This window comes from Lagenorhynchus albirostris, chromosome 5 (assembly GCF_949774975.1).
Source record: "Lagenorhynchus albirostris chromosome 5, mLagAlb1.1, whole genome shotgun sequence".
Lineage (NCBI taxonomy): Eukaryota > Metazoa > Chordata > Mammalia > Artiodactyla > Delphinidae > Lagenorhynchus > Lagenorhynchus albirostris.
In genome coordinates, this window is record NC_083099.1 from 39,515,113 (window position 1) to 39,543,029 (window position 27,917).

Consider the following 27,917-nt stretch of genomic DNA (forward strand, 5'->3'; position numbering starts at 1 on the left):
CTCATAGCATTGTGGTCAGAAAAGATGCTTGATATGATTTCAATTTTCTTAAATTTTCCGAGGCTTGATTTGTGACCCAAGATGTGATCTGTCCTGGAGAATGTGCTGTGTTCACTTGATAAGAAAGTGTATTCTACCACTTTTGGGTGGGATGTTCTATAAATATTAGTTAAATCTATCTGGTCTATTGTGTCGTTTAAAACTTGTGTTTCCTTATTTATTTTCTGTTTGGATGATCTGTCCATTGGTGTAAGTGGGGTGTTAAAGTCCTCTACTGTTCTTGTGTTAATGTTGATTTCCCCTTTCATGGTTGTTAGCATTTGTCTTATGTACTGAGGTGCTTGTATGTTGTGTGCATAAACATTTATAATTGTTATATCTTCTTCTTGGATTGATCCTTTGATCATTATGTAGTGTCCCTCCTTATCTCTTGTAACATTCTTTATTTTAAAGTCTATTTTATGTGATACAAGTATTGCTACTCCAGCTTTCTTTTGATTTCCATTTGCATGGAATATCTTTTTCCATCCCTTCACTTTCAGTCTGTATGTGTCCCTAGGTCTGAAGTGGGTCTCTTCTAGACAGCAAATGTATGGGTCTTGTTTTTGTATCCATTCAGCCAGTTTATGTCTTTTGGTTGGGGCCTTTAATCCATTTATATTCAAGGTTATTATTGATATGTATGTTCCTATTACCATTTTCTTAATTGTTTTGAGTTTTTTTTTTTTTTTTTTTTTTTGCGGTACGTGGGCTTCTCACTGTTGTCGCCTCTCCTGTTGTGGAGCACAGGCTCCGGACCCGCAGGCTCAATGGCCACGGCTCACGGGCCTAGCTGCTCCGCAGCATGTGGAATCTTCCTGGACCGGGGCATGTACCCATGTCCCCTGCATCGGCAGGCAGACTGTCAACCACTGCGCCACCAGGGAAGCCCCTTGAGTTTGTTTTTGTGGGTGTTTTTCTTCTTTTGTGTTTCCTGCCTGGAGACGTTTCTTTAGCATTTGTTGTAAAGCTGGTTTGGTGATGCTGAATTCTCTTAGCTTTTGCTAGTCTGAAAAGCTTTTGATTTCTCCGTCGAATCTGAATGAGATCCTTGCTGGGTAGAGTAACTTTGGTTGTGGGTTTTTCTCTTTCATCACCTTAAGTATATCATGGCACTCCCTTCTGGCCTGCAAAGTTTCTGCTGAAAAATCAGCTGATAACCTTATGGGGATTCCCTTGTATGTTATTTGTTGCTTTACCCTTGCTGCTTTTAATATTTTTTCTTTGAATTTAATTTTTGTTAGTTTGATTAATATGTGTCTTGGTGTGTTTTTCCTAGGGTTTATCCTGTATGGGACTCTCTTTGCTTCGTGGACTTGATTGACTATTTCCTTTCGCATGTTAGGGAAGTTTTCGACTATAATCTCTTCAAATATTTTCTCAGACCCTTTCTTTTTCTATTCTTCTCTGGGACCCCTATAATTCGAATGTTGGTGTGTTTAGTGTTGTCCCAGAGGTCTCTGAGATTGTCTTCAATTCTTTTCGTTCTTTTTTCTTTATTTTGCTCCTTGGCAGTGATTTCCACCATTATATCTTCTAGCTCAGTTATTCATTGTTCTGCATCAATTATTCTGTTATTGATTCCTTCTAGTGTATTTTTCATTTCAGTTATTATGTTGTTCATCTCTGTTTGTTTGTTTTAGTTCTTCTAGATCTTGGTTAAACATTTCTTGTATTTTCTCAGTCCGTGTCTCCATCCTATTTCCGAGATTCTGGATCATCTTTACTATCATTACTGTGAATTGTTTTTCAGGTAGATTGCCTGTTTCCTCTTCATTTATTTGTTTGGATTTTACCTTGCTCTTTCATCTGTAACATATGTTTTTGTTGTCTCTTTTTTTTTTTTTTTTTTTTATGGGTGGGATTGTGTTTCTGTCTTACTGGTTGTTTGGCCTGAGGCTTCCAACACTGGAATTTGTAGGCTACTGGGTAGAGGTGGGTTTTGGTGCTGAGATGAGGAACTCCATGAGACCTCACTCTGATGAATATTGCCTGGGGTCTGAGGTTCTCTGTTAGTTCAGTGGTTCGGACTCAGAGCTCCCACTGCAGGAGCTTCAGCCCCACCAATGGCTCATGAACGAATATTCTGCAAGCTGCGTGGGATGGCAAAAAAAAAAAAGAGAGAACAATAACAAAGTAAAAATTAAAATTAGAGTAGGAAACTAACAGATATGTTAGAAAGAATATAAAAATAAAAATATAGATGAATCAACAACTGGAAGGTACATCAGTACCAGAATAGTAAAAAAGAGGAGGGAAAAGAAAAAAAAAAAAGAAAGAATAAAAAGGGCAGAAAAGGCCTTGGCTGTGGAGGGCAGGGCCTGAGCCGGGGGCGAGGTTTGGATGGTGGGCGGGGCCTATGCTTAGGACCCACAAGGCTGGAAAAGGCCCTGGGGGTTGTGGGGGGTAGGGCTTAGGCTCAAGGAACTGATGGGGCCCAGGCATGCCCCCCACCCCCGATCTCAGAGGGCACAGGACCTCACCTGGGAGCCCAGCAGGCTTCCTGTGCTCAAATGGGCAGGGCAAACATGCTCCTCTCCTCTCCTGCTCCTCCAGTCTGGGAGGGCCCCTACCCCCTGCAACTCCTGATCTCCCCGGCCTCCCTCCTATGTCCCCAGGACCAGTGCAGCTGGGGGGGTGGGGGCCTTGGAGGGCAGGGGACTGGCCTGGGAGCTCAGCAGGCTCCCTGGGCCCGAGTGGGTGGGGCAGACTCCCTCTTGCTCCTCCCGGATGGCTTCTCCCCCTGCCTCTGTTGATCTCCCCAGCCTCAGGGGCCCTGATCCTATCTGGACTCCACTTCTCCTCCCCACTCAGTCCCCCCACATCCTATCTACCGGTTCACGTGGGGGTTCCTCCCATTTCCTTGGGCATCACAGTCCTTCACCAGCAGGCGGCAGGCACCCTAGTTGTGGGGAGATGCTAACTCTGCGTCTTCCCACACTGCCATCTTGACTCCCTTGTTTTTGTTTTTTAATGGTCATCTAATTGTTGACTTAGTACTGCTTATTGAAAAGACTTTCGTTTTTTCACTGCATGTTAGAGCTCTTAATCAAGTGTCCATATATGCATGGGGCTTATGAATTTTCTGTTCTGTTCCATTGATTTATTTATCTATCCTTACATTAATACCATACTATCTTAATTACTGTTGCTTAAATCAAATCTTGGTATCAGGTAAATCCTTCTACCTAGTTATTTTTCCATAAGCATATATTGGCTAATTTTGACCATTTATATATCTATATAATTTTTCGAGTCATCTTGCCTATTTCTAAAAAAAAAAAAAGAAAAGAAAGGAAAAAAGAAAATGCTGGGATTTTGATTGGGATTTTATTGATTCTGTAAGTCAATATAGAGAGAATTGACATCTGATTCTCTGTTTTTATGTGGGTCAAAAGTTTGTTCATTTAATTTAATTTTTCAGGTTTTTTCACAGGGGGTTGTTTCTAACACCTTATCTTTTTGATATCATAGATTCTGCTGTGATGCTACCTTTTCCGTTCTTGATAGTATTTATGTAAGGCTTCTCTCTGTTTTTATTGATCAGTCTCACCAAGGATTCATCAATTTTCTTTTGGTTTTACTGACCTTTCTCTTGTTTATTTTCTAATCATTTATTTTGGCTTGAATTATTATTTTCTTCCTCTCTCCTTTGAATTTAATTTGCTGTTCGTTTTTTAATAAATTCTTGAGATGAATGCTTAAATTCTTTTTTAAAAATATATCCATTTAAAGCTGTACATTTTTCTCTCAGAACAACTTTAACTGTATCCCATACATTTCAGGTACTATCATTATAATTTAATTAAGCATATTTTCTTATCTCTATTGTGATGTCTTCTTTGATCCATGGGTTTTTTAAAAGTGCATTTTGCAATTTCTATACATAAAGCTTTTTTTTCTTTTCATTTATCTTTCTGTTATTGTTTTCTAGCATGATTTTATTTTTGTCCTTTACTCAGAGAACATATTCTGAACACTTTCAGTCCTTTGACATGCACTGAGACTGCTTTTATGGCCCAACGTATGGCCAATTTTTGTAAATGTTATGTATGTATCTTAAAGGAGTGTGTATATTTCTAGTTATTAGTAGAATTGTTTTGTATATACTGATTAGGTCAAATTTGTTAATTTTGTTCAAATATTCTATTACCTTACTGATCATTTTGTCCATTTGTTCTCAGTTACTGAGAATTATGTGTTATATCTTCTTGCTTTATATTAATGTATCTTGAGGCATGTATTATTATACATGCCTACAAATATAGAATTGTAATTATCTTAAGATTTTTCTCATTATCAAATGTCTGTCTTCTGTTTTAGGAAACGCTTTTGGCCTTAAAATCTAGTTTGTCTGATATGAATATTTTGGTTAGTGTTTGCCTGGTAGATCATTTCCTATCCTTATACTATCAAACTTTCTATGCCCTTGTGTTTTATATGTGTTTCTTGAAAGCAACATTTCATTTTGGTTTTTTTTTTCCATTGCTTGGTTTTTAATTGGAATTCTAGCCCTTTATCTGTGATAACTTTGCAAAGTTTTCTCCCAGTTTGAGTCAAACTATCTTCTATCTAGAATTTTGGTCATAATCCGAGAGCCTTTTCCTATACCCTGGTTATAGGAGAATTCACCCATGTGCTCTTCTAGTACTTTTTTGAGTTTTATTTTTACATTTAGATCTCTGATTCATTTGGAGTTTCTTCCCTGCATATGGTGTGACGAATATATCTAATTTTATTTTCTTCCAAATAATCATGCAGTTACCCCTAAATCATTTTTTTAAAGACTGTCTTTACTGCAGTGGTTATCACCTTTATCATATACTAGATTTGCTGTGTAGTTGGGTATATTTCTGGACTTTCTGTTCTATTCCTTTTGTTTGTCTGCGTGTTCATGTGCTGGTACAAGTTCGTTCTAATTATAGAGGCTTTGTAGCACGTTTTAATGTATAGTAGGTCTATTCCGCCTTGAGAATTCTTTGTTTTTTACTGTCCTAGCTATTCTTGGATATTTATTTTTCCATATCTATTTCAGGTTCAGCTGTTAGGTCCATAAAAGTGCTCATTGGAATTTTTACTGGGATTGCATTAAATTTGTAAAATAGCTTAAAAAACTGACACCTTGATGAAGCTGAGATGGCCTGATGGATGACAAGGAATGTCTTACCATTTGTTTCAGGTTACTCATGTGTGTTTCATGAGTGCTTTACAGTTTTGTTTTGTTTTTTTAATTAGATTTTGAACATTTTTTGTTATGTCATTCCTCAATATTTATGTTTTAAATTGCTGTTGCAAATGGAGTTTTTACCCATTATGCCTTCTTACTGGCTATTTGCACGTACCAATGCTATTGATTTTTTTTAATAGATCTTTATTGGAGTATAATTGCTTCACAATACTGTGTTAGTTTCTGTTGTGCAACAAAGTGAATCAGCCATATGCATACATATATCCCCATATCCCCTCCCTCTTGAGCCTCTCTCCCACCCTCCCTATCCCACCTTTCTAGGTCATCACAAAGCACCGAGCATATTAATTTTATATCCTGAATTATTTTTGAGATGAGCTGTTTCCTTGATGAATTTTTTTTTGAAATTCTTTTTGAATGGTTTAATTTATATTTTTTCTCTAGGGTTTTCAAGTATAATATCTGCAAATAGAGATATTTTTATTTCCATTTCATATGCCTCTTATTGTTTTGTCTAGTCCAGTTGCACTGACTAGTACTTCCAGAATAATATGTCTATGTAGTTTTTTAAATTGAACATTTTATTTTGAGATAATTGTGGATTCGTATGCAGATGTAGTAAGTAATGGAGAGATCCCATGTATCCTTTTTCCAGGTACCCCAATGGTAATACCTGTACTACAATATCAAAAGCAGAATACTGACAATGATACAGCCAAGATAGAGAACCATTATATCACCACAAGATTCCCTCATGTTGCTCAGTTTATTAGTCACATCCACTTTCTTTCCTTTTGCTTGTATCCGCTTCTTAAATCATGACAACGAATATGTTCTTCTTTTCTATGATACTTGTCATTTAAGAATGTTATGTAAATGGAATTGCACAATTTGGAAACTTTGGGATTGGCTTTTTTCATTTAGCATATTTCCCTGGCGATTCATCCTAGTTGTTGCATGCATCAATAATTTGTTCTGTTTATGGCTGGGTAGTATTCCATGGTATGGCTATACCATCATTTGTTTAACTGTTTACCCATTATGTCTGAATTATTTACATGTTTTGGCTATTATGAAAAAAGTTGCTGTGATAATTCATGGAGAGATTTTTGTGTGAACATAAGTCTTCATTTCTGTGGATAAATGCCCCAGAATACAGTTGTAAGATCATAGTAGCTGCATGTTTAATTTTGTAAGAAACTGACAAACTGTTTTCCATAGTGATTGTACCATTTTACATTCCACCTAGTACTGTATGAGCCATCTAGTTTCTCTGTATCCTTGCCAGCATTTGAGGTTGTTACTGTTTTTTTACTTAAGCCTTTCTGATAGGTATATAGTGATATTATGATTGTAATTTTAATTTCCCTAATGATTAGTGACGTTGAACAACTTTTCATGTGTTTGTTAGCTGTATATTCTCTTTGGTGAAACTTCTGTTAATGTTTTTTGTTTGTTTTCTAATGAAATTTTTACTTTCTGTTTTAAGAATTCTTTATATATTCTAGGTGTTAGTCCTTTGTCAGATATGTGGTTTGCAGATATTTTCCCCCAGTCTGTAGCTTGTCTCTTCATTCTCTTCACATGGTCTTTCACAGAGCAAAAGTTTTAAATTGTGACTATGTCCAGTTTATCAATTTTTCCTTCTATGGATTGTGTTTTTGGTATCAAATCTAAAAACTATTTGCCAAGCACTAGATTCTAAAGCTTTTTCTATTATGTTTGCTTCTAGAAGTTTTACAGTTTTATGTTTTACATTTAAGTCTCTGATCTACTTTGAGTTAATCTTTGTATAAGGTATGAAGTGTAGGTCAGAGTCCTTTTTTTTTTTTTTTTTGCCATGTGTGTATTTTTAAAAGCTCCTCAGATGACTGATGAGTGGCCACAGTTGAGAATCATTGAAATAGATGATCAACAAAACCATTTCGGGTCCTGAAAGTTTATGAAATGCTCTTCTCAAAATGTATTGAGGAGCACTATATGTTAATTAGGACTCTAAGGACAAGGGAGCAAAATGAATTTGGTGAATGTGGCATAACAAGGAACTTTCTTGGAACTTAATTAGAGTCAGAATTCTGGATACATGAGAGAAACTCCTATCATCTGGGGGAATTGTCTGTACTTGGGAGGGTGTGATGGCAGAGTGATCCCAGAGTGGAGAAGATGCTGCAGATTACAGCTTTTTGTGTACTGAATTACTTTCTCAATTCCTTGCATAAGGTTGGGAATACATGCATTTTTTTGTTGAAAACTAATGATAAAAAGACTTCACTTTATTGAAACTTTATAAGTTTTTCTAGGTGTTCTAGTGTAAATAGTTTATAGTGTTATAACTTATCTGTTAGTTATACATATGGTATTTTATTAGGAAGAAGAGAAAATATCATTAATTTCTAATATTTAATTTAGACACATGGAATATAAATTAGATAACAAATATTTAAGTGAATTTATTAAGGAAAAAATTAAATAGTCATGCAAGATTAGATTGGAAGAAAGGGAAAAATTGAGAAAGTATATGAGTTTATTCATTTTTAACAAATATTTGTCTTTCTGACAGGTACAGTTCTAGGCACTTGGGATATGTCAGTAAATAAAAGAAATTGCTCTTGTAGAGCTTAATTTCTAGCAAGGAGGATCGTCAATGAACAATAAATATAATAAGTAAATTATATAGATATTAGGTTTAACGCAGTGAAAAAAAGAAAAACAGAACAAGGTGTGGGACATTGGGAGTTGTGCAGGTTGGGGAGAGGTTGGGTTTCAATGTTTAGCAAAGTGGAAAGGATAGAATTTAATGAAAAGATGACATTTTGGCAGAGATTTGAAGGAGATGAGGGAGTGTGAGATGTCTGGCAAACAGTAAGACAGTGGGAAGAGCCGGTGCAAAGGCCATAAGGCAGGAAGGTATCTAGTATGTTTCTATATTTTGAATTTTGTAAGTTAATCACAAATCACTTACAAAGTTCATAATGTCAAACATATAACCGAGACTTAATGAACATAAGCTAATTTTATAAATACATTTCTTACGGTGGTAGGGCAACTCCTCATCTGGGGTTCATATTGCCTTGTCAGAGGGCCTGAAATTATGAACTTTGTTTTAAATCCCTTCATAACACAGTTCTTCTTGATGTTCTGAACTCTGGCTTACTCAGGCCCAGACATGAGTACTTAAGGCAGTCCTAGGTTTCCTCAAACTCCTAGAGTTAATATTGTAGCCTGAGTGTAATGGAAAATACTTGGAGAATTTGTGTGGAAACCTTTTTTATTTTCAGCTTTTTTTTGCTCAAATTGAGTGTTTCACTTTCAGGGAAAGAGTGGTTCAAAGAATAATTAGGATTCCTTTTTTTTTGATTTAATAAATTTTGAATACCATTCCTCCTTTAAGGATAGGTATTTCAGCTTTTATTTTTCATGAGTAGCAAGTTTTTTTTTTTTTTTTAAGGAAGTTCAAGCCCAGTTGTATTCTGTTTTTACTAATGACTTGAGGTATATCAATTATGACATCGTATACTAATGTGTATAGTAATGTAGTTATAGAGTGTGTTTTTAAATAGTAGGCTGTGTGGTCCCACACTATTCTGATTTGATGGTTCCCAGTATCTGATTTTTAAGTCAATTCCATATTGTCCTATATTAAATTGTCAATTGTCTCTACCTCCAATTCTGGCACTCCCTCCACGTTAATCTGTATTAATGCAGAAAAATGTAAGTAATTTAATAGGAAAATAGCTTACTTTCTACTTAGTTATCTGTAAGAAAAGCTCTGTGTGATAATTTGAAGATTTTGAAAATATGTTTCAAGAGAATAGACTGGTTTTTATTTCTTATTATTTTCAAGGGAATAAACTGGGTTTTAATATTCTTTATTTTTTAACACCAAGTTAAAATGACACTTGCAAAGTTATTTTAAAAAATATGTAACCTCTTTTTCCCTTAATCAGTAGTGAAAAAGGAAATGAATGATGACTTGAAAAAAGAAATACCTTTGTATTATCTGTGTAAGTTGATCTTCTAGTGAACTTATGGTTATTCATTATAATATTGATTTAGTTAGGAAATTATGTTTTTGCTTGTCTTATTTAAAAGGGAAAATAGCTTAAAATAGACATAATTATATATTGAAGCCATTTCTTTTTATCAAGGACCTTTGAAAACAAAAGGAGTTATATAAAAGTAAAAAGTAAAATGATAATTTATAAGTTTGAGCCTAAAAATCTCTTTTTGGTTTTATCGTTTATAAAAAGCCACACATGCTAGGTACTATTGAGATGGGGTATCACTTTTAGGTTTACATTTTTTTCTTGTTGATGCTATTTCCAATAGTATGCAATCAATTATTTATACCACATCTTGAACTTGAATTTGAGAATACCTTTATCAGATCACTTTGGGAACATGCAGGATAAAGATCCAGAGGGAAAACCAGGAAAATGTATGACTTTCGAATTTTCAATTAACTATAGATGTCCTTTTACATTTCTACCTTGCCTTTGTTTCTTCTTGTATCTTGGAACAACACCTTAAAGACATAGACTCTATCTCTTTCTAAAAAAACTCCTTTGTTTCCTATTATACTGTTTATTGTGGGGGAGGGGAACCCCCACTAGGATTATTATTATTATTATTATTATTATTTTTTGCATTACGCGGGCCTCTCACTGTTGTGGTCTCTCCCATTGCGGAGCACAGGCTCAGCGGCCATGGCTCACAGGTCCAGCCGCTCCGCGGCATGGGGGATCTTCCCGGACCGGGGCACGAACCCGTGTCCCCTGCATCGGCAGGCAGACTCTCAACCACTGCGCCACCAAGGAAGCCCTAGGATTATTTTTAAAGTACTGACACCAAATCAAGAAATAAACATACGCCTTGATTTCAGATATTCTTGCTTCTTGTAACTGAGCATACAATACAGTACAAAATACAATAATGCTGGTTGTATTTTCTTGATCCTGTTCTTAATTTTTTATTTATTTAGTTTTTGGCCACGCTGCGTGGCTTGTGGGATCTTAGTTCCCCGACAAGGGATTGAACCTGGGCCCTCTGCAGTGAAAGCACCATGTCCTAACCACTGTACTGCCAGGGAATTCCCAGATCCTGTTTATAAAATATGGTGACCATTGAGATAAGTTTCATGCCCTAGGTGTCTTGCTTTCTTTGATATTACCATTAAATAAGCCTTTGTTTGGCAGTTAAAATATTGACATAAGCAATTTAGGACTTTTTCACAGATTTGGAAGAGAAGCAGAAAACAAGGGAATTGGAAATCTAACTTAAAGGCAGCAGAGTGCAATCTGATTTGTAAACTCTCAGTCTGTCCCTCTTAAATTTATTTCATGTAGTTGCATTGAATGAAGTCTTGCAGCAAATTGCTTGAGGCTTTTTAAAAATAAGTTTTAAAAAACATTTTTAGTAAATAACTTAGAACTAAACTGTTTAGTGTCTTAAGTTCTTTCAGCTTTATAATAATAGAATTTGCTATCTAATAAAAGGATAGTAAGATTTTTCTTCCTATTAGTTTTTATATATTGTGAATAAGGAAGAAATCTTTTAAAGGAAATTTTAATTTAAAAAACCTTTAGGGCTTCCCTGGTGGCGCAGTGGTTGAGAGCCTGCCTGCTGATGCAGGGGACGTGGGTTCGTGCCCCGGTCCGGGAAGATCCCACATGCGGCGGAGCGGCTGGGCCCGTGAGCCATGGCCGCTGAGCCTGCGCGTCCGGAGCCTGTGCTCCGCAACAGGAGAGGCCACAGCAGTGAGAGGCCCGCGTACTGCAAAAAAAAAAAAAAAAAAAAAAAAAAAACCTTTAATTATCGTGAGGTAGAGTGATCTGTATTTTTTCCTCTTTTATTTTTGAACATAAATTAATTATTATTAATGTTAATTATAAACACAAAGTTATCAGTTATATTTTACGATTATGTTTATTGCTTAAAAAATTTGTTTGATACAGGGATTCCACGAACACTTAAAAATTTTCATGTACAGATTTAACTTTTGCAAATTAGAAAGTGTGTTAAGTTGATATTTTTTTATTTCCAAAAATAGGATGACAAAATTAAAATCCATGTTTAGTAATTTAAATTTGTGCAAAACAGCCTTATTTCAAATGAAAGAAAATTTTGAAGTTTAGTGTCTTTGATACCTAAATGGAATGCTACATTATTTAGCTAGGTGAAGAAAGTAAAATTTAAGGTCCTAGTTTACTCAGTTGAGAAGCAAGTACTTTCCTCTCTAACTCTCCCCAGCACATACAGGCAATGCAGGAATTTGCTTCATTGTTCTATTTTAGTTTGGAAAATTATCATTTTCTCTTACAAATATTATTGCTCTTTTAATTAAGGATGATTAAAAACACTTCAGGGACTTCCCTGGTGATGCAATGGTTAAGAATCTACCTGCCAATGCAGGGGACATGGGTTTGAGCCCTGGTCTGGGAAGATCCCACATGCCGCGGAGCAGCTGAGCCCATGCGCCACAATTACTGAGCCTGTGCTCTAGAGCCTGCGAACCACAACTGCTGAGCCCATGTGCCACAACCACTGAAGCCTGCACGCCTAGAGCCTGTGCTCCGCAACAAGGGAAACCACTGCAGTGAGAAGCCCATGTACTGCAACGAAGAGTAGCCGCCGCTTGCTGCAACTAGAGAAAGCCCGCACACAGCAATGACGATCCAATGCAGCCAAAAATAAATAAATTAAAAAATAAATTTATTAAAAAAAAACTTCACCTTTGAAAAAATACCTTATTTTTGTACATTTAAAACTTGAAATGATAAATATAGCCTACCAATGAAATTATTGGCCAGGCAAACATCATTTTAATTTTTTAAATTATATATTCTACTTCTATATTTAAAGTGGTGATTTTAGTGCTAATAAGAACTAACAAGTGTGATCTCATACTTATTATGGGCAACCATGAAAAACCTCATCCAAAAGTTATAAGGTTTAAAATATAATGCTGGTAGCTACCAGCTGCTAAAGAATTTCATTTGCTGATTGTATTCTTTTACTCCTTTGTAATTTAAATGTCTTTATTTAAAAAGTTTGACTTAAGGATATTGTAAAGTATATAGCATTTTAAGATTAGATGGTATCCAGAACATACAGTCCAATGAGTTAGTCCAATGTAATTGGAGGAATTATTAAATGACACTGACCTCATTTCCTTTAGAACAATGAAAATTAATAGTTTCACGTTTTATTAGGCTGATATTCCAGATGTAGTGTACATTTAATTAAGTGTAGTTTCCTTTTAGTTATGGTATGTGTATCTGTTTTTTGTCGCAAATTCTTTCTAGTTTTACAGTTTTCCACATGTTTTCTTTCACCATTTATGATTTTTTTCAAAGCAGAACTATAAGGATTTAAATCACTTTAGCATGCAGCAAAACAGTTCCCATTCAAACAATAAACGCCATTTTAAAAGCCTTTAGATCTTCTGTCACTTCATAAATATAAATGTATAAAAACGTTATGCAGTTGTAGTGCCCACCTGCTAATTAAATGCAGATTTTCTCAAACTTACTTAAAATCTGTCTGTTTGTTTCAACTCTGTCTCTGTTCAGAATACATATGGCCCTTGTGAAACTAATTATGCTCATGGAGCAGCTGTTAAATTTAGTGCAACTAATTTTATCCAATATTTTACATTTTAATTGATTACCTGTGAAGAAATTAGCAAATTAACACTTATTGTACAGTAACTGAATGGTCTTTTATGGTTACTTTCAGATTTAACAAGTGAACCAAGCACTGATGGAATAAAGACATTTCTAGGACTTTTAGACAGTAGAGTTATTGGTGGATCTTGATTATCTGGTGTGAAAATTTAGGAAGACTGATGAGTGATGCCAAGCATCTGTGTGTTCTGTATCTTAAACATGAGCAGCAGATTGGAAAGTAATGGCTTTTTCACAGAATTTTGGTAACATATGGGCTTATCTGGATCTGAGAAGTCTTTGAAGATCTTTGAACTTGACTAAATGACTTAACCTTTGCCACAGTGGGTGGGTTATATGCTTTTTTAGCAGGGGAGGCATTGGCATTCTGCGTATATATATATATTTTTTTTTTTTGCTTTTTTTTCTTCCCAATTCTACCTTTTAATATCTTCTCTTAAAAATGGGGGGACTAGAGATGATGATGGGGCATTTTTGAAGATTGACATGAGAATTCCAAGATATTTAGTTGACTGGATCTGCTTATAATAAGGTGGGGTTAAATCTTTTGATAATGTTTTAGAAATGAATCTGTATAGATATTTATTTTCTTTTTTATAGGTTTTATTGGAAAATGATACTGCAGTCAGATCTTACTGGCAGTGGGCTGTAGTTGAAAGGACGTGGACAAATGTCGGTTCAGATTTCAGCTCTATCACACATTGGTTCTGTGGCCTCTGAACTTTCCAGAGTTCAGTTTTCTCAAAGCAAAAACCAAACCAAACCAAAAAAATAGCCCAACTTGCCTGCCCCCAAAGCAAGAAAAAAAATTCCCACCAAACACCAAAAGGTGATGACAGTAACAACTATATGTTTAAATACTCTGGAGAATTAAAAGAGATAAAATAGATGAATATAGCTGACATACTTCTTATCATGTAGAAGTCCTTAGTAATAATAGGGGCAAATATTGTGCCCTACAGCATTTTGCTAAAGAGATACACTAAACAAGTATATTATTTTGCATATTTTAGAGCATTAAGTATCAAATAAATGCAGGATTGGCTTTGATTTTTATTTACCAGCTTTGAATTCTGATAATTCAGTTGTAAAACTTGATGCAAGTTTTAGGTCCAAGTAAGTGTATCTGAAATTTTGATAAGAAAGATTCTTCTTCAGTTAGGACACTATGAATAGGGAATTACTGTGTCAGAAATATACAAACAAACCCTGTTTACAAACACTTGGTCTATAGCAACTAGAGGCTTCATCCTCTGCCCCTAGTGAGGACAGTTAACCTTGGTTTTGCAGTTTAAAACACTTGGCAACTTTACTGATCCAGATAGATTTCTCTAAAGTAGATATAGGATCAAGTATTGACCAAAGCTGAAGAGTATTAACCCACTTAATTTATCTTAGTTAAAATTCAGAATGTGTGTTTTTTCCCCCAAAGAAATAGCATTTTGTTGTTGGGTATATTTGAAATAGTCTTTTAATACAAGGTTTAAGGTATTTTCTGTCAATAGGCTTCTGTGAATTGGATTGAAAAGCCATAGTGATTTTTATGTGTTTCAAATAACAGACTTATAAATGAAGTTTCAAATAATTTTTTTAGCCTTTGCATGGAGAATTTTAAGCATTCATTAAAACAGAGAATAGTATAATAAACCCTCATGTAGCCATGATCTATCTTCATCAGGTAGTATTTTGTCAATATCAAGGCTTACTTTTAAGCTTTGTTATTAGGATGGATCCAGAATACCTTTACTCTATGGCTAATTTAGCTCCAGAATTAATACTTGACTCTTTACAATATCTTATGTACAAAGTGTCTCAACTCTGGCAGGTAGAACACTACTTCTCCCCAATGTGTTATTCTGGATTTCTGTTGCTGTCCAGTGTATTTTTCCCTGGTCCCTTGGAATTTCATTTCACATATTTGTAGACTGGAACTTGTCAAAGATCTAGAGAGCCTCTGCAGATTTCTGGATCCCTGTCTCTGTCCAACTTCCTTCAGTTTGGTATAATGCCTTACAAAGTCTAGCACCTTGGCTTCCTTGAAGGTCTGTCTCTGTCTCCCTAACTCAGCGAGTCTATGAAGCTTCGAGTTCCCTCTCCTTGCTCTGTGGCTTGGAAACTTCCCCAAGGCAGTAAGCCGGGACAATCCTAGGGTTCCCTTTTTTGTTTCCCTTTTCTTGGGGAATTACACTTCTGTGCTGCCAATTGTCCGATGTCTGACAAAGTTGTTAAATACATTTTGTTTTCTTTTCTACTTGTTTATGGTGGGAGGGGTATTCCCATGGCCTTTAACCCCTATGGGCAAAAGGCCATTTAACTGCAAAATTGATTATTTTATTTATGATTTCTGTATTTTTCTTTGTCATTTCCACCAGGGGTTTATCAATTTTACTAATCTTCTCTAAGAATTAACTTTGTCTTTCTTGATCTTCTGATTCATTATTTTAAAAATTTTTTTCTTTATTTCTTTCCTTTTACCTTCTTTGAGTATAGTTTTCTATTCTTTTTGTAGCTCCTTGAGATGGAAGCTTAGATCATTTATTTTAGCTTTTATTCTTTTCTAATATGTGTATTCAGTGCTACAAATTTTCCTCTTCACTGTACTTTAGCTATAGCTTACACATTTTTTTTTTTTTTGCGGTACACGGGCCTCTCAGTGTTGAGGCCTCTCCCATCACGGAGCACAGGCTCCGGATGTGCAGGCTCAGCGGCCACGGCTCACGGGGCCCAGCTGCTCCGTGGCATGTGGGATCTTCCCAGACCAGTGCATGAACCCGTGTTCCCTGCATCGGCAGGCGGACTCTCAACCACTGCGCCACCAGGGAAGCCCATAGCCTACACATTTTTGATGTGCCATATTTTAGTTTTCATTCAGTTTAAATAAAACTGTGACTTCATCTTTCCCATGGGTTATATAGAAATATGTTACTTAATTTCCAAACATTTGGAGGCTTTTCTAGTTGTCCTTTATTTTTCTTATTTTCTTCACTGTAGTTAGAGAACATAATCTGAAAGACCTTTCAACTTTGAAATGTGTTGAGATTAGCTTTATGGCCCATCATAAGATTTATTTTAGGAAATATTACAGATACACTTGATTAAAAAGGTTAAATAGGTGAATTTAACCATTTGTTCTAATCTTCTATATCTTTACTTTTTTTTTTCCATTTAAAACCTGCTTATTTTATCAGTTACTAAGAGAGCTCACAGATAGCTCTTGATTGTAAATTTGTCTGTTTTTCATCAAGTTCTACCAGCTTCTGCTTTATATATTTTGAGGCTCTGTAAATAAGTGTATGCAAATTCAGGATAGTTTTATATTCTTTTTGGAGTGACCTTTTCATGAAAGTCTCTATTTCTAGAAATATTTCTTACTTTGAAATGATGTTTCAGATCATGTATAATGTTGATGTAATTTCACCATCTTTTTGTTAGTGCTTGTATGATATCTTTTTCTTTTCTTTTACTTTCAAACTTTCTGTTTTTATATTTAACATGTTCATTTTGAAAACTCGCTATAGTTTTTTTTTTAGTCTGACAGTCTTTTTCCCTCAATTGTATCATTTAGTCTATTTATGTTTATTGATTCCTGTTATATTTGGATTTAAATCTTCCATCTTATTCTTTGTTTTCTATATGTCCAATCCATTTTTTTCTTTTTTCTACTTTCTTACCTTCTTTGGATTACTTTTATTAGCTTGTTAGCTTACTTTCTTTTTTTGTTTTTATTGAAGTATAGATGAATTACAGTGTTGTGTTAATGACTGCTGTACAGTAAAGTGACTCAGTTATACATATATATATTCTTTTTCATATTCTATTCCATTAGGGCTTATCACAGGATATTGAATACAGTTCCCTGTGCTATACAGTAGGACCTTGTTGTTTATCCATTATATATAATATCAGTTTGCATCTGCTAATCCCAAACTCCCAATCCATCCCTCTCCCACCTCCTTAGCTTAGTTTCTTTTAATTTTACTTTGAGTGCTTAACCTAGAAATTGTAGCATGTCCTTGACTTTAGTAAGTCTAACATAAATAAGTACTTTTGTCACTTTTTTTTCTTGTAGTTTTAGTAGTTAAGGATAGCTTAACTAGGTGTAACATTGTGAGCACACGTTTTCCCCCTTGAGCTCCTCAAGGAAAATTAAAGCCAGTTTTTTGTTGTGTATCTCACAGTTGAGCAGACTGATGCCAACTTGACTTTCTTTATATCAACTTGATCAGTGTTCTTTTTCCTTTATCATTAATGTGCAGTAACTTCATCAGGATCTATCTCAGAGTTGATTGTGGTTAATCCATTTCCCCATATATACAGTGGATCCTTTCTACATGTAGATTCTTTTAGTTCCAAAAGTGTCTTTGGATTATGATTGTAATATTAGTTCTCTTACCTTGTTTTTTCTTCTTCTGGAGCCTTAGTGAGGTTTGATGTTCGTTGTCTGCCTTGTCTATTACTTACTTCTTGTCCTTTCTGCTACTTTTATTGTATTTAAAAAAATTTTGGGGGGACTTCCCTGGTGGCGCAGTGGTTAAGAATCCACCTGCCAATGCAGGGGACACGTTTGATCCCTGGTCTGGGAATATCCCACATGCCACAGAGCAATGAAGCCTGTGTGCCACAACTACTGAGCCTGCGCTCTACAGCCCACAAGCCACAACTACTGAGCCTGCGCACCTAAGCCCGTGCTCTGCCACAAGAGAAGCCACCACAGTGAGAAGCCTGTGCACTGCAACGAAGAGTAGCCCCCGCTCGCAGCAACTAGAGAAAGCCCGCGTGCAGCAACGAAGACCCAACGCAGCCAAAAATAAATAATTAATTAAAAATTTTTTTATTGGAGTATAGTTGATTTACAATGTTGTGTTAGTTTCAGGTGTACAGCCAAGTGAAACAGTTATACATATATCCACTCTTTTTTAGATTCTTTTCCCATACAGGCCATTATAGAGTATTGAGTAGAGTTCCCTGTGCTATACAGTAGGTCCTTATTAGTTACCTATTTTATATATAGTAATGTGTATATGTCAGTCTAAATCTCCCAATTTATCCCCCCCTTACCCCCGGTAATCATAACTTTGGTTTCTACGTCTGTAACTCTGTTTCTGTTTTGTACATAAGTTCATTTATACCATTTTTTTAGATTCCACATATAAGTGATTTCATATGATATTTGTCTTTCTCTGTCTGACTTCACTCAGTGTGACAATCTCTAGGTCCATCCATGTTGCTGCAAGTGGCATTATTTCATTCTTTTTTATGGCTGAGTGATATTCCACTGTATATATGTACCACATATTCTTTATCCATTCCTCTGTTGATGGACATTTAGGTTGCTTCCATGTCCTGACTATTGTAGATAGTGCTGCAGTGAACATTGGGGTACATGTCTCTTTTGAATTATGGTTTTCTCTGGATATATGCCCAGGAGTGGGATTGCTGGATCATATGGTAGCTCTATTTTTAGTTTTTTTTTTTTTTTTTTCACGGTACGCGGGCCTCTCACTGTTGTGGCTTCTCCCGTTGCGGAACACAGGCTCCGGACGCGCAGGCTCAGTGGCCATGGCTCACGGGCCCAGCCGCTCCGCGGCATGTGGAATCTTCCCAGACCAGGGCACGAACCCGTGTCCTCTACATCGGCAGGTGGACTCTCAACCGCTGCGCCACCGTGGAAGCCCTATTTGTAGGTTTTTAAGGAACCTCCATACTGTTCTCCATAGTGGCTGTACCAATTTACATTCCCACCAACAGTGCAAGAGGGTTCCCTTTTCTCCACACCCTCTCCAGCACTTATTGTTTGTAGATATTTTGATGATGGCCATTCTGACCAGCATAAGGTGATACCTCATTGTAGTTTTGATTTGCATTTCTGTAATAACTAGTGACGTTGAGCATCTTTTCATGTGTTTTTTAGTGATCTGTATGTCTTCTTTGGAGACATGTCTGTTTAGATCTTCTGCCCATTTTTTGATTGGGTTGTTTGTTATTTTGATATTGAGCTCAGTAATTTTGGAGATTAATCCTTTGTCTGTTGTTGCATTTGCAAATATTTTCTCCCATTCTGAGGGTTGTCTTTTTGTTTTGTTTATGGTTTCCTTTGCTGTGCAAAAGCTTTTAAGTTTCATTAGGTCCCACTTGTTTATTTTTGTGTTTAATTACTTTTTTTTAAAGTTTCTTTTTCTTGGCTCTTTTATCAGTAATGCCTATGTTTCTTATTATATGCTGTGTTTAATTAATGTTGGAATGTTATTTTATAGTCTCTTCTTCACTTTTTGTGTTGTGTATTTGTATCACCTGACAAATTTGGTTCCAACTTTGATTCATTTCTCATAGTTGCTTTGTATGGATGATAGATTCATTTTTATTTTTTTTGGCCATGCAGTGCAGCTCTCAGGATCTTAGTTCCCTGGCCAGGGATTGAACCTGATCCCTTGGCAGTGAGAGCTGGAGTCCTAACTACTGGTCTTCCAGGGAATTCCCTAGATTCTTTTTTGTTGTTGTTCATGATAATGTTCAGAATTTTCCTGGGTTGGCAGTAACAGAAAATTCAATTGATGGACTGAAGGTTTTGGGTGACTTGTAAGATTTCTTGAATGACACTGCACTATTATTAATTCAGTGAGGTGGAGTTTCTTTAATAAATGGGAAACTATGGGAAAAGCCAGGTCTGTTTTCAGATCCTTTGATGTCATCTTGTTTTTACAGAGCCCTGAGCTTCAGCCCCTTGATTTTTAGTTTTCTTTCACCACCAAGCTACCAGTGGACACTTCCCTTTTCAAAAGTGTATCTCTGGAAAAAAAAAAAAAAAAAAAAAAAAAGTGTATCTCTGTCCTAGAGTGTAGGTCCTTTTAAAAAATCCCCCTGTTGTTATGGTTTTAGTTCAATTTCGGTTGGCGACAAAAGTAGATGTGTGAGTTCAAAATGTCATCTTGACATAGAATCCATGTTAGTTTATTCAATGTAAGAATATTAAGTATAATTTTAATTGTAGTTTTGTTTTATGGTAAATGTAGTCTTTATTTTATAGTACTCTACTTAAGAGACTATTTGAAGTATTGTAGTTATTGTTTTTGAAAGATAAAATATTAGGATATTTATTTTGATTACATGTGTTTAGAACTTATTAGCCAATTAAGAAACTTGACAAATTGGTTTTTGAGGGCAGTAATTCATTTTATTCAGGGATGTTATGGTGATTCTTCCTATTCTGTAGATATTGAAAGCATTTATCTGGTATAATAGGACATCTTGCTGTCCATTTATTGCTTATATATTGTGTGTTCTAGAGTGCCACATTTTTTATCAAATGTTTCTTTGCTTATAATATATCTCCATATTGGCTTTGGTACTCTAGAGACTTCTAGAGTGATTTATCAGAAACATATTTATTTAAGGAATGAGGGAAAAATAACATTCTAAATTTTAGTATAGTTTCTTTGACTTTTTTGTTTGTCTGGTCAGAGTAGGAAATCTCTTTACTCTTTACTTTGTTCTTAGTGGAGAGCCTTCAAATATGTAATTAAATTTACTTAATAAAGTAAATGGGGTTGTTCATAGTCTAGGAAGTGAGTTTTACTCAGAATTGTTTGAAGTAATTCTCATGACTGAAAAGAAGTCAGCAGCTTAATTCATTTAAAATCTGTATTTGATTTTGTGGTCCTTTTTACAGCCTTTAATAATGTTGCAAAAACTGTGTTTTGGCTTTGCTATCTTTTCCCTATTCTCTTCAGAGTCATTTTTTGCTTCTTATAGCCTATAAACGAAGTTGAGGTCTACAATATGAGAATTGAAATAATCAATATTAAGACATTGCTGTGATATTTTAAAACTTATTACTTTCTTTCAATTTGACATCATGGGTAACTTAAATTATAGATCTGCTATTGCTGTCTAGGTCATTGAGGCACATCAGCAACATTTATAAAAGAATATTCCAGACTGGCATGTGTTGCTTGTATGGAGACATAATGAGCAGAATATTTTTGGAGAGTGGTAGGCATATGTTTTCTACAGTGGAATCTTTGTGTTAGGGAAAACCATGAGATGAGTTTGGAGATAATTGAGTTTATTTCAGGTATTGGGTAAGTTGGGAGGAGTAGAGATTAGGAAAGTAGTTGCTGTTGGGAGAGTGAGGCAGATAGTAATTGATAGAAGGCCTCTAATTGTGGTATTTAGCTTTGCTATGATAGTGATAGAGTGATCCTACTTTCTGGTTTCTCTGGGACAAAGCCAATTTAGGCCTGTTGTCCTTATGTTATAGTGCCTTCCTGGACTCTAAAAAAAAAAAATCCCCTTTTATTTTCCAAAGGCTTGGATGATAGGTGATACGATTTCCATGTTAGTAGCAAACTGGTGAAGATCATGCATGTATTTGGCTGCTGAGGGTTTCCTGTGGAGAAGATGATAATCTTTAACCAAGATTATTATTATTTACCTTCCTATATAAAAGAAATATATTGAAATTTAAGTAATCCTTATGCCAACCTTAAGATTTTAAAGGTCTATCAGAATCAGAATACTTCTCTTTACTGGATTAGCTGTGGTATGAGAGAAACATTTCATATTCTTTGAATCAGATTTTACTCATTCATTTAGATTAGCGCATCCCACAGTTACTTCTTTCTCATTGCCTGCCTACTCCCAAATCACCTGTCTGCTATCTCACAATTCACTGGTGTTATTATTTTATTTGTTTGTTTGTTTTTTTGCGGTACGCGGGCCTCTCACTGTTGTGGCCTCTCCCGTTGCGGAGCACAGGCTTCGGACGCGCAGGCTCAGAGGCCATGGCTCACAGGCCCAGCCGCTCCGCGGCATGTGGGATCTTCCCGGACCAGGGCACGAACCCGCGTCCCCTGCATCGGCAGGCGGACTCTCAACCACTGCGCCACCAGGGAAGCCCTGGTGTTATTATTTAATCCTTATAATAACCCTGAAAGGTAGTTATTATCAACATTTTGTAGATGAGGAAACAGATGCCCAGAGAGGAAGTAACTTGTTTGAGGACACCATTATATGAGAATTTCTTTATTTTTTAACTTACTACTTCTGTATCTTTGGGTATATTAAGAGCATATACATTTAATTTTTAAGATACAGTGAAAACATGATTTTACCAAAATCTACCTTATCAGTAATCCACAAATGATTGCACATTTTGTCCAACAGTATATTTTTCTTAGTAACAAACCACTAAGAAATGAGCTTACTTCAAAGTTTTATTTAAAAAAAAGAAGCTCTTAGGGATTTGTTGTTAGAGTTTAAACTAATATTTAACTCTTTGTCTTTTGTTACACTATATTTTCACTGGTTAAGTGAAAAAGTAATTGCCAGAGGCATAATGTAGAACCAAATTAAGATAACATAACGTGTGTGTGTATATACTGTATATGTAGTGGCTCTGATTATCACAAAAAAGGCCCCCTTCATTTTTATTATTATTACTTTCTTTTAATCAGAAAACTTTAGTCTGATTGATTATTTTTCAGAGATTTTAGAATAATCTGTTAAAATTTTTACATATCCACATGTAATAAAAGATTTCATTAAAAATGAATAGATAATGTCTGTGAGGGCAATAAATCATTGATAAATTAAAACTTTATTTTATGTGGAAAGAAGCATGTGTCAAAATTGAGAGGGAGTAGTCAAAGAGAAAATGAAGGAAATTTAACCTTTGTAAATTAGTATAATAAACCCATGTTGACATTCCTAGCAATAAATATTGTAACTTCTCAAAATCGCATATTAAAAAAAAAGTTTGTGATCTAATGATACAGTATTGCTCTTCACTCACTGAATGAACCAGCTAAGGATGAAAGAAGACAGAACATACTACCAGTGAAATCCATATAATTCTCTTCAAGCCCTACATATGTCCTAAGTACCCAGGACTAGTTTATGTGATCTCTTTATCCACAGGCTTTATTTATTTAGGTAATTTGTGTTTGCTGTTTTCTTTTTGCTTGATCAGTCTAGCTGGGGATTTACCAAATTTGTTGATATTCTTGTGGAACCAGGTTTTGGCTTTGTTAATTTTCTTTATTGCTTTCTATTCCATTGATTTTTGCTCTTTAATGTTTCCTTTCTTCTACTTACTTTGGATATACTTTGCTCTTCTTAGTCTAGCTTCTTAAGATGGAACCTTAGGTAATTGGTTTTAGACTTTTCTTCTTTTCTAATATAAACATCTAAAGCTATAAATTTCCCTCTAAGCATTGCATTAGTTACATCACACAAATTCAAATATGCTATATTTTTATTGCCTTTCAGTTCAAAATATTTTCTAATTTTTTTGTGATTTCTTACTGTACTTATGATTTATTAAGAAGTGTATTATTTAATTTCTACACTTTTGGTTTTTTTTCTGTATGTTTTATTGTTACTGAATTCTAATTTAACTCTGTTGTGGCCCGATAAAGATTTTGTATGATTTCTACTTTTGAACTGACCCTTTGATCATCATGAAGTATCCATTTTTATTTGGGGTAATACTCCTAGTTTCTGAGTGTCTAGGATGATACTTTATTTGATATTAATATATTCATTCCAGCCATTTTTGTTTACATGATATATCTAATTTTAGCCATTTACTTTCAATCTGTGTCTATATTTAAAGTGCATATCTTGTAGATAGCTTATAGTTGTGTGTTGCTTTTTAATTTATTTGGACAGGCTTTGGCTTTTTTTCCCCTTCTCAAACAAAAGATCTCACATATTTATTACTGGACCAACCTACTAGTGCAGAAACATAGAAACAAAGAGAAAAATCATTTTCCCAATAAAACGCACCCAACTGTCCAGATAGTAGTGTATGCTTTCAGAGTGATAGGGTAAGATGTAAGTGACTTTCATACAGCATAAATATTTGTGCCATCTCTTGTGTGATTTAGACCCAGCTTGGTTCTTCTCCAGTGTCTCATTGTGGAGGTGTACTCAATTTATTACTTGTTTTCATCTGAATCCATTGGGGAATAGGACAATTCTACTTTTGTTTCTTGGCCAGGAATTGCTCAATCCTGAAAGTCTTCTGAGAAGACATGTGAGCCTTTCCAGCCTCCTTTTGGATTAATGAATATTTTTAAGAATTTTCTTTTAGTTCATCTTTTGACTTTTTAGCTATATTTCTTTGCATTTCATTTCTTTTTTTTTCTTTAAGTGGCTACTGTAAGGATTACATATATGCCCTTTCGATTCAGTACTTTAAGTATGTTTCAGTGTACTTAGAGTTACTGTTTCACTGTTCACATGAAGTGTAAAAGCTTTCTAACTGTGTAGGTTAATTACGTGCTCCATACTTTATTCTGTAGAGATTATATGTACTATATCCACTTTCATTATAAACCCTACAGTAAAATACTGTAATTTTTACTTTAAGTACATATGTATTTTAACTAAAGCGAAGTCATTTTTTATATTTACCCATATATTTACCATTTCTAGTGGCCTTCATTTCCTTTCTAAAGGTCCAAGTTTCCATCATTTATCATTCTCTTGAGCCTGAAAAACTTACTTTAGTACGTACTTTAATGCATATTATTAACTATTGATGACTATGTTTTACTTTTCCTTTATCTCAAAAAGGTCTTTGATTTACTTTTTTTTAACATCTTTATTGGAGTATAATTGCTTTACAATGGTGTGTTAGTTTCTGCTGTATAACAAAGTGAATCAGCTACATGTACACATATATCCCCATATCCCCTCCCTCTTGCATCTCCTTCCCATCCTCCCTATCCCACCCCTCTAGGTGGTCACAAAGCACCAAGCTGATCTCCCCATGCTATGCAGCTGCTTCCCACTAGCTATCTATTTTACATTTGGTAGTGTATGTATGTCAATTCTACTCTCTCACTTCGCCCCAGCTTACCCTTCTCCCTCCCCGTGTCCTCAAGTCCATTCTCTATGTTGGCATCTTTATTCCTGTACTGACTCTAGGTTCATGAGAACCATTTTTTGTTTTTTTTATTAGATTCCATATATATGTGTTAACATATGGTATTTGTTTTTCTCTTTCTGATTTACTTCACTCTGTATGACAGACTCTAGGTCCATCCACCTCACTACAAATAACTCAATTTCATTTCTTTTTATAGCTAAGTAATATTCCATTGTATGTATGTGCCACATCTTCTTTATCCATTCATCTGTCGATGGACACTTAGGTTGCTTCCATGTCCTGGCTATTGTAAATAGAGCTGCAATGAACATTGTGGTACATGACTCTTTGAATTATGGTTTTCTCAGGGTATATGCCCAGTAGTGGGATTGCTGGGTCGTATGGTAGTTCTATTTTTAGTTTTTTAAGGAACCTCCATACTGTTCTCCATAGTGGCTCTATCAATTTACATTCCCACCAACAGTGCAGAAGGGTTCCCTTTTCTCCATACCCTCTCCAGCATTTATTGTTTGTAGATTTTTTGATGATGGCCATTCTGACTGGTGTGAGATGATACCTCATTGTAGTTTTGATTTGCATCTCTCTAATAATTAGTGACGTTGAGCATTCTTTCATGTGTTTGTTGGTAATCTGTATATCTTCTTTAGATATTTTATACCCAGCAAAAATATCCCTCAAGAAAACAGAAGTAAGTAGAACACTTATTTTTGTAAGTAGAACACTTATTTTTGCTGGGTATAACATTCTGGGTTGATTTTTTTTTTCTTTCACCATGTTAAGAATTTTGTTCCACTGTCTTCTGATCGTCATTGTTTCTTATGAGAAGCCAGCAGTAATTCATGTCATTGTTCTTTTGTATGTAATGTGTCCATTTTTTCTCTGAACACTTTCAAGATTTCGCTTTATCTTTAGTTTTCATCAGCTTGACTATGGATTTACTAATCATGGTCTTCATATTTTTATTTTGGAGTTAACTAAAGTTATAGAATCTGTACATTTTTTGTTCACTAAATTTGGGGAAATTTTGACCACCACTTAAAAAGAAATTGATTTCTATCTCATTATTTTCTCTACTTATGAGTTTAAATAAACATGTTAGACACTTGAATGTTGTCACACAGATCTTATAGGATCTGTTTTTATTTTCCTTTAACAATCTTTTTTTCCTCTTAGTTCTTCAGATGGGAAAAGTTTGATTTATCTGTTTTCAAGTACACAGATTTTTTTCCCCTCTGTTGCTACCAATCTGCTTCAGATCTCTTTTAGCATAATGGTAATTTCAGATATTGTATTTTTCAGTTACAGAATTTTTTTTTTTACTTCTAGTTTGTCTTCTAAAATTTCTTAACATTATATTCATTACAAGCATAGTTATACTTACTACTTTAAAATCCTTGCCTGCTAACTCCAACATCTGGCTCATCTCAGGGTTGTTCAGTATAGACTATCTTTTCTCACATTTTTCATATTTCATTGTATACCTAGTAATTTTGTATTTTATCATGGACATGGTGAATGTCATATTTTGAGTACTCTGGATTCTGTTATATTCCTCTGAAGAAGATTGATTTTTTGGTTTACTTTTTTTTTAAAGCAGGGAATTAACTTAGTTGAATTAAAATTACAACAATTCAGTCTCTTTCGGGCAGTTGAAATTTTAGTTCAGTTCTTTCGTCCTTAGCTATTTGGAGTTTGCCCTTCACATGCATGATGTAGGGTTCAGCCAGAGATTTGAATAGAGTTTACATCTACAATTTTTGGCTCCTTTAACTGACTCTTTTCCAGGATTCCCCTTTCATTTTCATTTTGCGATGGTTGCCTTGAGTCTTTGTTCTGGGTTTTCAGGCCATAAATTTGAAAGTTTTCTGTTAGAGTTTTAGCTCTCCTGCATGGCACAGACTTAGGCTTGTCCTCAGAAAAGCAACTGATAAAATGGGAAACTTTCTTACTGCTGTTTCTTTTTTCCAAGTGTTGGCATTGCTCATCATTTTTGGTTCATAATCTAATTGCTTGAAATTACATTAAATAAATCAACAGCATATGTATATAGTAAGATTTTGTTCCTTTTTAAGGTTAGTGCCTTCTTTTTGGTCACTATTCAGTGACTTCAGTTAGTTGTTTTTTTATAGTTTCTATAGGATCATCAATCTGGTAGAGGCTTTCTTGTCAATACTGTAAGGTAGGATCTAAAAATCTTTTTTTTTTTTTTTTTTTTTGCAGTACATGGGCCTCTCACCATTGTGGCCTCTCCCACTGCAGAGCACAGACTCTGGACGCGCAGGCTCAGTGGCCATGGCTCACGGGCCTGGCCGCTCCGCGGCATGTGGGATCCTCCCAGACCGGGGCACGAGCCCATGTCTCCTGCATCGGCAGGCAGACTCCCAACCACCGTGCCACCAGGGAAGCCCCTAAAAATCTTTACTTTGTAAAAGCACATAATATATCCTAATACTGTCCTTCATTTTATGCAAAGAATAGCTGGATTATAGTAGAGTAGAGGAATAGTTTTATTCTAACAATTAGAAATAGGAAATTAGGTAGAATCAATATAGAAAGTAGAGATTGTAGGGATAGGGAAGACCCTAATCCTTGCAGATTAGAATATACATTTAGATTTGTTATATTATCTTGAGGAGATTTGAGTAATGAAGATTTGATTTGAACTTTAAGACTTTTTTGATTAAACAAACACTAAACCTTATATTCCTGTAAAGCTGACACATATGTTTCCCTCATGTCATTTAACAGAGTACTTATTCATAAAGAATCATCTTTACATGCTTGCTTCAAACAGTTATTTAACTGAGTCCTTAACTAAAACTAAATCCTTTTCTTTCAGACAATTTTTAAGGATGTTTTTATTTCATAATACAAAATGTACACTAAACGTATATAATGAAATCTACTTACTGTAGGTCCCGATCAAGACCACGTCCACGTTCCCATAGTCGAAGCAGTGAAAGGTCCAGTCACAGAAGAACACGTAGTCGGTCTCGGGATAGAGAACGACGTAAAGGCAGAGATAAGGAGAAAAGAGAAAAGGAAAAGGATAAAGGCAAGGACAAGGAATTACACAGCATCAAACGTGGGTAAGTTGAAGCAGATCTAAAGC

At 35.2% G+C, this 27,917-nt stretch overlaps 1 protein-coding gene and 1 pseudogene across 1 annotated transcript in view; one reads left to right on the forward strand and one right to left on the reverse strand.

Annotated features, from left to right (window-relative positions):
* The window catches only part of RSRC1 (arginine and serine rich coiled-coil 1), a 453,481-nt gene that overhangs the window by 92,686 nt on the left and 332,878 nt on the right, over nucleotides 1-27,917 (forward strand). Inside the window, exon 4 of the mRNA XM_060149888.1 lies at nucleotides 27,721-27,894. Coding sequence (XP_060005871.1) covers nucleotides 27,721-27,894 — 174 coding nt within the window. The remainder of the gene's footprint in view (nucleotides 1-27,720; nucleotides 27,895-27,917) is intronic.
* LOC132520763 (large ribosomal subunit protein eL39-like) lies at nucleotides 23,757-23,947 on the reverse strand (annotated as a pseudogene).